At 46.8% G+C, this 10,000-nt stretch overlaps 1 protein-coding gene across 2 annotated transcripts in view; it reads right to left on the bottom strand.

Moving 5' to 3' along the window:
• LOC143288573 (argininosuccinate lyase-like) overlaps positions 1-10,000 on the bottom strand; it is a 40,604-nt gene that overhangs the window by 3,418 nt on the left and 27,186 nt on the right. For both annotated transcript variants that reach the window (XM_076597193.1, XM_076597192.1), the window contains 4 exons: positions 9,964-10,000; positions 8,044-8,103; positions 6,464-6,547; positions 5,242-5,322 (listed from right to left, as the gene is read on the bottom strand). The exon at positions 9,964-10,000 is cut by the window's right edge and continues 48 nt beyond it. In XM_076597193.1, coding sequence (XP_076453308.1) covers positions 5,242-5,322; positions 6,464-6,547; positions 8,044-8,103; positions 9,964-10,000 — 262 coding nt within the window. The remainder of the gene's footprint in view (positions 1-5,241; positions 5,323-6,463; positions 6,548-8,043; positions 8,104-9,963) is intronic.

Here is a 10,000-nt window from a genome sequence, read left to right on the forward strand (position 1 = left end):
TTTGCTGCCCCATCATCTGCACCGTTTCAGTGGCATTACTCCCACGCCGCTCATTTAGATTCCCCCATACACGGCCACACCCGGGTTCGTCCGTCACAGTTCCAGCGTCGGCAGTCCGAAGGGAACCATTGATGTTAGGTCGCCGGGAGGCCACACACCAGAGGAGACCCTGCACTGTTGCTGAGTCACTTCGGTGGTGTTCAGTGGTGCCTGTTCTGATTTAACATACTTAGGACACCACCTACTAAGCCTCCTACTAACGACAATGATGGCTTAGTCGCGGAGCCAGACTGAGTGAGCGTCCCTCCCAGAGGAGCCACACACTCTTGATTTACCGTGCGCCTCTTGGAATGGCACCTGGCAACACAGCACATTCTGTTTTCTCTGCCAGGGCCACACACTTCTTACTGTGCACCTCTCGGAATGGCACCTGGCAACACAGCACATTCTGTTTTCTCTGCCACTGCCACACACTCTCTTTTACTGTGCACCTCTAGGAATGGCACCTGGCAACACAGCACATTCTGTTTTCTCTGCCAGAGCCACACACTCCTTACTGTGCACCTCTCAGAATGGCACCTGGCAACACAGCACATTCTGTTTTCTCTGCCAGAGCCACACACTTTGTCTTACTGTGCACCTCTCAGAATGGCACCTGGCAACACAGCACATTCTGTTTTCTCTGCTAGAATCACACACTTTGTCTTACCGTGCGCCTCTCGCAATGGCACCTGGCAACACAGCACATTCTGTTTTCTCTGCCAGAATCACACACTTTCTCTTACCGTGCGCCTCTCGGAATGGCACCTGGCAACACAGCACATTCTGTTTTCTCTGCCAGAATCACACACTTTCTCTTACCGTGCGCCTCTCGGAATGGCACCTGGCAACATAGCACATTCTGTTTTCTCTGCCAGAATCACACACTTTGTCTTACCGTGCACCTCTCGGAATGGCACCTGGCAACACAGCACATTCTGTTTTCTCTGCCAGAATCACACACTTTGCCTTACCGTGCGCCTCTCGGAATGGCACCTGGCAACACAGCACATTCTTTTTTTTTTTTTTTTTTTTTTGCTGCCCCATCATCTGCACTGTTTCAGTGGCATTACTCCCACGCCGCTCATTTAGATTCCCCCATACACGGCCACACCCGGGTTCGTCCGTCACAGTTCCAGCGTCAGCAGTCCGAAGGGAACCATCGATGTTAGGTCGCCGGGAGGCCACACACCAGAGGAGACCCTGCACTGTTGCTGAGTCACATCGGTGGTGTTCAGTGGTGCCTGTTCTGATTTAACGTACTTAGGACACCACCTACTAAGCCTCCTACTAACGACAATGATGGCTTAGTCGCGGAGCCAGACTGAGTGAGCGTCCCTCCCAGAGGAGCCACACACTCTTGTTTTACCGTGCGCCTCTTGGAATGGCACCTGGCAACACAGCACATTCTGTTTTCTCTGCCAGGGCCACACACTTCTTACTGTGCGCCTCTCGGAATGGCACCTGGCAACACAGCACATTCTGTTTTCTCTGCCACTGCCACACACTCTCTTTTACTGTGCACCTCTAGGAATGGCACCTGGCAACACAGCACATTCTGTTTTCTCTGCCAGAGCCACACACTTTGTCTTACTGTGCACCTCTCAGAATGGCACCTGGCAACACAGCACATTCTGTTTTCTCTGCTAGAATCACACACTTTGTCTTACCGTGCGCCTCTCGCAATGGCACCTGGCAACACAGCACATTCTGTTTTCTCTGCCAGAATCACACACTTTCTCTTACCGTGCGCCTCTCGGAATGGCACCTGGCAACACAGCACATTCTGTTTTCTCTGCCAGAATCACACACTTTCTCTTACCGTGCGCCTCTCGGAATGGCACCTGGCAACATAGCACATTCTGTTTTCTCTGCCAGAATCACACACTTTGTCTTACCGTGCACCTCTCGGAATGGCACCTGGCAACACAGCACATTCTGTTTTCTCTGCCAGAGCCACACACTCCTTACTGTGCACCTCTCGGAATGGCACATGGCAACAGCACATTCTGTTTACTCTACCAGAGCCACACACTTCTTACTGTGCACCTCTCGGAATGGCACCTGGCAACACAGCACATTCTGTTTTCTCTGCCAGAGCCACACACTCTCTTTTACTGTGCACCTCTCGGAATGGCACCTGGCAACACAGCACATTCTGTTTTCTCTGCCAGAGCCACACACTCTGTCTTACTGTGCACCTCTCGGAATGGCACCTGGCAACACAGCACATTCTGTTTTCTCTGCCAGAATCACACACTTTGTCTTACTGTGCACCTCTCGGAATGGCACCTGGCAACACAGCACATTCTGTTTTCTCTGCCAGAGCCATACACTCCTTACCGTGCGCCTCTCGGAATGGCACCTGGCAACACAGCACATTCTGTTTTCTCTACCATAGCCACACACTCCTTACTGTGCGCCTCTCGGAATGGCACCTGGCAACACAGCACATTCTGTTTTCTCTGCCAGAGCCACACACTATCTTACTGTGCGCCTCTCGGAATGGCACCTGGCAACACAGCACATTCTGTTTTCTCTGCCAGAGCCACACACTCCTTACCATGCACCTCTCAGAATGGCACCTGGCAACACAGCACATTCTGTTTTCTCTGCCACAGCCACACACTCCCCGGCCTTACTGTGCGCCTCTCGGAATGGCACCTGGCAACACAGCACATTCTGTTTTCTCTGCCACAGCCACACACTCTGCCTTACTGTGCGCCTCTCAGAATGGCACCTGGCAACACAGCACATTCTGTTTTCTCTGCCAGAGCCACACCCTCCTTACTGTGCACCTCTCGGAATGGCACCTGGCAACACAGCACATTCTGTTTTCTCTGCAAGAGCCACACACTCTGTCTTACTGTGCACCTCTCGGAATGGCACCTGGCAACACAGCACATTCTGTTTTCTCTGCCAGAATCACACACTTTGTCTTACTGTGCACCTCTCGGAATGGCACCTGGCAACACAGCACATTTTGTTTTCTCTGCCAGAGCCATACACTCCTTACCATGCGCCTCTCGGAATGGCATCTGGCAACACAGCACATTCTGTTTTCTCTGCCAGAGCCACACACTCCTTACCATGCACCTCTCAGAATGGCACCTGGCAACACAGCACATTCTGTTTTCTCTGCCAGATCCAAACACTCTGCCTTACCGTGCGCCTCTCGGAATGGCATCTGGCAACACAGCACATTCTGTTTTCCTTTTTCCTTCTAGTGCACAAACAGAATTGGGGAAATTTTGTTTTTTGATATTCCATGATAATGAGACATTCTGATGAGACAGTAAACCATGGTCCCATATAGTGATACACATGATGATGAAGTCTCCCATTGGACCGATGGACGAGTAGGCAGGCAGGCTTATCTGTCAGTGTGTGTCCTCATATGGGAGAAGAGGCCAATTCTGGATGTGCAGCACTTCCCACAGGTGTTGCAAGGGAAAACATCTCCAGAAGTTGAGCCCTGCTTCCTTCGCTCACACTTCTCCTTAATGGCCAGCATTCTCTTGTTTTCAAACGTCTTTATGCCACTGGTGCACAGCATCCTCTAGCAAGAGCGGTCAAGGGCATCAGTTTCCCAGGAAGTGATGTCTATGTCACAGGCTTTGAGGTTTGTCTTCAAAGTGTCCTTGAAGCACTTGCAGGGTCTTCCAAGTTCGCGGTGGCCTTCCTTTAGCTGGCCATGCAATAGCATCTTCGGGATCCTGCTGTCTGTCATGCGTACAATGTGTCCTGTCCAGCGTAGCTGGCGCTGGATCAGCAGACTTTCGATGCTGGGCAGGCCGCTCCTCTCTAGGACCTGGAGGTTGGAGACCCTGTCTTGCCACTTGATGCCGAGGATCTTTCGTAGGCATCTCTGGTGAAACTGCTCAAGTTGTTGAATGTGACGGTGATAAGTCATCCATGTTTCACAGCAGTACAACAAGGTGGTCAGCACAACAGCTCTGTAGGTTTTGATTTTGATGCTGAGCCTGATGCCTTTGTTGTTCCACAGCCTGTTGTTGAGTCTGCAAATGGCGGAGCTGGCCTCGGCGATGCGCAGCATCACTTCTGCATCAAGGGTTCCGTTGCTGCATAGGATGCTGCCCAGGTAGCAAAACTTCTCGACTATCTTGATCTCTGTGTCATGAATCTTGACTGCAGGTGGGGGGCAGGCACTGGCATTCTGTGAGCTAGCTGGTTGGTACATGGACTCAGTCTTGCTGAAGCTGATGGTGAGTCCAAAGCGCCTACAGGAGGTTGAGAACCTGTCCATAATGAACTGCATGTCCTCATGGGTGTGTGCAGCAAGCGCGCTGTCATAAGTGAAGAGGAGCTCTCTCAACAGTGCCTCAAACACCTTGGACCTAGCGTGGAGTTGCTGCAAATTGAAAAGTTTGCCATCTGTGTGAAACTGAATGTAGATGCCCCGGTCACAGTCTTGAAAGGCGTCAGTCAGCATGGCAGAGAAAAAAATGGAGAACAGTGTGGGTGCCAGGACGCAACCCTGCTTCACTCCATTTACCACAGGGAACAGATCCGACATGTCAGTATTTTCCTGTACTCTCGCCTGCATGCCATCGTGGAATGATGCAATCAGCTGGATCAGGCTCTCTGGGCAGCTGAACTTTAGGTTGATCAAGCGGACATGTGCTCTCAACATGGAGAGCAGCCCAAATTTCACATAAAGAAATCTGTTGTGACAAAAATGTAATATAATACAATTCATTAATTACCATCAGAACAGCAGAGGAGGCAACTGCTGTTCTGACTATTTGGGCTAGAATTTGATTTTAGTGGGGAGCGTCTTGCCCAAGTTACATCCCCACTCTCTCGGCCAAGATGGTTTTAGGACAGTCAGTGTTGGGATGGTTCCCAAAGGTCAGCTAGCCCCCAAGGCTGCAGCACTAAGAACCAGTGCAATCTTGCCTCCTGGTTTGAGAGTCATAGTCCTTCACAAAAGACTAAGCTGTAAATGATTTCCCAGTGCAATGGAGAAACCATTGATAATACAGCTCTCACTTTGCTGTTGGCCCAACTGTAAAACTTATGCCAATCTGTGATACAAGCTGAGTGTTGACAATACAATTAAATACAGTGCAATACAATGATGATGCTGTTGTGACTGTCCATTTACGTTTGGGCTATACCCAAGTAATACCATACCATACAATACAATACCCCCCAACACACACACACACACACACTGACCCCTTTGCGGACGAGGTAGTAAGCCAGGTCTGTGGCTAACATGTCTGCACTCAGAGCACTCTGCATCACTTCAGGGTGAATCTGCACACACACATACACACACACATACATACAGTACACACACACATACACATACAGCAAACACACACACACACACAAACATACAGCACACACACACATACAGCACACACACACACACACATACAGCGCACACACATACACACACAAACAACACACATTCCGAACTTACTCACACATGGAACTTTTGCACTGTTGTTTATTCACCATTTCACCTGTTTTTCTTTTTCAAAATTTATTTCTGTGTGTGTGTGTGTGTGAATGTGTGTGTGTGTGTGCGCTCAGTCGCGCACATACACATATGTGCATGCGTTTGTGTGCCTGGGTTTGTGTGTGCAACAGACTGGTGTATCAGCATGTAGGGGTGTGTGTGTGTGTGGGGGTGGGGGAAGGGTGATGGGGGGGTTGGACTGGGAGGCAGAAGGGGTGCGGGGTGGGGGTGGGGGGTGTAGTAGTTAGAGACTGGCACACCAGTCGCTCTCCCCTTCCTCACCTTGAGTGTGTGAACAAAAACTCCTGTGGCCACCTGCACAACACCTGTTTGTGCGAAAGTTGTTTGTTGATTTCATTCTTTTGGGAGAAAGGCTGGTATCAACAGACTGGTGTATCAGGATGTGGGAGGGGGTGTATTTGATATTTAATGTCAGCGTGTGTGTGTGTGTGTGTGTGTGTGTGTGTGTGTAAGGGAGGGACATCTATATATATATGTGTGTGTGTGTGTGTGTGTGTGTGTGTGTGCGCGCACATGTATGTGTGTGTGTGAGTGTGAGCGTGTGTGTGTGTGTGTGTGTGTGAATGTGTGTTCTATGAAATGCATTTTGTTTTAATCTAAGCCTTATTTATTTCATAGCTTTCATAATCTGATTCATCTCCGAAGTGTCCTTTCTCATTCATATGAACACGCTGGATGTTTTCCACTGTCAGATAGCGGTTGATGTGTTTTTTTTTTAAGGCATGTTTATAGTCAACCGGATGATGTAAGGCGCTTTGAGCAGCATTGGTGCTGGATATCGCGCCATAGAAAAACTATGTATTATCATTATTATTATTATTATTATTTGGGGTGGGGGTGCGAGGCAGGCACATGGGGTGTAGGAGGTGTGTAGTAAGAGAGCTGTGTACACTGGTCGGTCCCCTTCCTCACCTTGAGCGTGGACAGAACTCCTGTGGCCACCTGCACCACACCTGTCAGCGTGTCGTAGGTGTCAAACATGGCCTCCTTGTCTTCCTGCACAACGCACACACACACACACATACACATGCATGTACACACACAGACACATGCATGTACACACACACACACAGAGACACACACACACACACACACACACATGCATTCTCCTCTCCCCGCCCCACCCCACTTATTTTTATTTATTTTTTTTTAAAATTTTAATTGTCTAATATCACCAATTGTGAAAAGATGCTAAACTAAAGAACAAACACGCACACGCACGCATACACACACACACATACAGACACATGTATGTACACATACACAAACACACTCACATACACATGCATGCACACACACACACACACACACACGCATGTACACACACACACACACGTACACACACACACACTCACATACACATTCATGTAAACACACACACACACTCACATACACAATCACATGCATGTACACAAACACACTCACATACACAGACACATGCATGTATACAGGCAGGCACACACACACACACACACACACACACACACACTCACATACATGTACACACACACACACACACACTCTTTCTCTCTCTCACACACACACAGACACACACACACGTACAGAGGCCCAAACACACACATGCACACATACCAGACACACCACTTTCAGTTTCAAGTTTGTTTCTTTTTTCTTTTCTTTTTTTTTTCAGACCTGTGGACACTCCAAGTATGGTACTTCACCACTACGCTACTGCTCCAACGAATCACAATAGCATGCATGATCTAAGTTCAGAAGACAGCCATCATTCATATATATATATTCGCATTCCCGAACACACACATATATCTATATATATATGTGTGTGTGTATATATGTATCTATATATATATATATATAGATATAGATATATATATATATATATCTGTATCTCTCTCTCTATATATATATATATTCGTGGATGTGAATGCACATCTGTTAGCACACACACAGGATCAGGTGCGCTTGTCATACACACACACACACATGCATACAAATGTGCATAAAAACACCACGCACACATCCCAGGTCTCCAAACACCCACCCTGTCTCATTCCAAGGGATGATGATATGATGATATGAATACCTATATAACGCCTATCCTCAGCTGGAGACAAAAAACTCTAAGCGCTCTACAGACACAGATGATACGGATACTTATATAGCACCTATCCTCAGTCGGAGACCAAGCTCTAAAGCATTTTACAATCACAGTCATTTACACAAGAGGCGGCCTACCTGGGTAGAGCCAACTGACGGCTGCCACTGGGCGCTCATCATTCGTTTCCTGTGTCATTCAATCAGGTTTCAGTCACGCACACATACACACTCATACAGACATGTAACAGTTTTACGTGTATGACCGTTTTGCTTATTTACCCCGGCCAGGTAGGCAGCCATACTCCGCTGTCCCCCAAACAACTAAGAAATCATCAGGGAATTTCTAGCCCTAGCTGCATCCTTCCCCCCCTAAAACGAACAGACTTGTTTCTGCTTAGAGAAAGAGGGTATACCTGGAGGTCTTTGTTGTAGGTGCTGGGAACTCCCTTCAGACACATCATGAACCCACAGCACTGCAACAAAAACACATATATATATATATATATTTGTATTTCTTTTTATCACAACAGATTTCTCGTGTGAAATTCGGGCTGCTCTCCCCAGGGAGAGCACGTCGCTACACGACAGTGCCACCTATTTTTTTTGTATTTTTTCCTGCGTGCAGTTTTATTTGTTTTCCCTATCAAAGTGGATTTTTCTACAGAATTTTGCCAGGAACAACCTTTTTGTTGCCGTAGGTTCTTTTATGTGCGCTAAGTGCATGCTGCGCACGGGACCTCGGTTTATCGTCTCATCCGAATGACTAGCGTCCAGACCACCACTCAAGGTCTAATGGAGGGGGAGAAAATATCGGCGGCTGAGCCATGATTCGAACCAGTGAGCTCAGATTCTCTCGCTTCCTAGGCGGACGCGTTACCTCTAGACCATCACTCCATATATATATATGATAGTCAGTCGTGTCCGACTATGACCATCAGAACAACAGAGGAGGCAACTGCTGTTCCCACTATTTGGGCTAGAATTTAGTTATAGTGGAGAGTGTCTTGCCCAAGTTACATCCCCACACTCTCGGCCATGAGGGTTTTAGGACAGTCAGCGCTGGGATGGTTACCAAAGGCCAACTAGCCGACAAGGCTGCAGCAGTAAGAGCCAGTGCAATTTTGAATACTAACAATGATGACAACAACAACAACATCAACAATAATAATACTTAAAATGATAATAGAAACAACAAAAAAACAACACAACTGTGATATTAATGCTAAAAATGATACAACAATAATAATACTTAAAATGATAATAGAAACAACAAAAAAACAACACAACTGTGATATTAATACTAATAATGACAACAACAACAACACTTATAATGATAATGAAAACACCAAAAAACAACATAACTGTGATATTGATACTAATAATGATGACAACAACAACAATAACACTGATAATGATAACAGAAACAAACAAAAAAACCAATACCAATAATAATAATAATAATGATAATAATATAACAACAACAATAATCTTAATAGCAATACAACAACTACTACTGCTACTACTAACAACAACAACAACAATAATAATATTAAGAATAATCATCATCATAGGATTTTAGAAAAAATTAAAAATCAGAACAATAATAATCATAATAATGATACCAAAAGCAGCAATGATAACAGTGATGACGACAATAAATAATACACGCATTCATATAAAGTGCTAAATCTTATGCAGAAAAACAAATGAAAATACTTTCACACCAAACTTTCACATGCTTGAATAACTGTGAAAGAAAGGAGGTAGGTGGCCGAGTGGTTAAGATGCTCATCTGCCCATACACAGAGTCCCAGAGGGTGTGGGTTTGAATCCCTTTCTCACCCTTTCTCCCAAGTTTGACTGGAAAATCAAACTGAGGGCAAGTCATTCGGATGAGACGATGAACCAAGGTCCTATGAGCAGCACGCACTTGGCGCACTGAAAAAGAACCCATGGCAACGAAAGTGTCGTCCTCTGGCAAAATTCTGTAGCGGAATTCCACCCTTTCTCTATCTCTGTCTCTCTCTCATTCTCATGCATGCACAAGTACGCGCACACGCGTGCACACGCACACACAGAGCTCCACTCTCTCTATATCTCTCTCTCTCTCTTTCTCATACACGCACAATTACACACACACACACACACACTCACACACACACTCACACAAACAGACACACACACACTCACGCACACACACACACTCACGCACGCATGCACGCACACACACACACACACACACAACACACACAGACACACACACACACACACTCACTCATGCACGCATGCATGCACACACGCACACACACACACACACAGAGTCCTACACATACGTTGCCATAAATGCGTCCTGCTTTTCCTCGGATCAGC

This window comes from Babylonia areolata, chromosome 12 (genome assembly GCF_041734735.1).
Source record: "Babylonia areolata isolate BAREFJ2019XMU chromosome 12, ASM4173473v1, whole genome shotgun sequence".
NCBI classification, from domain to species: Eukaryota; Metazoa; Mollusca; class Gastropoda; order Neogastropoda; family Buccinidae; genus Babylonia; species Babylonia areolata.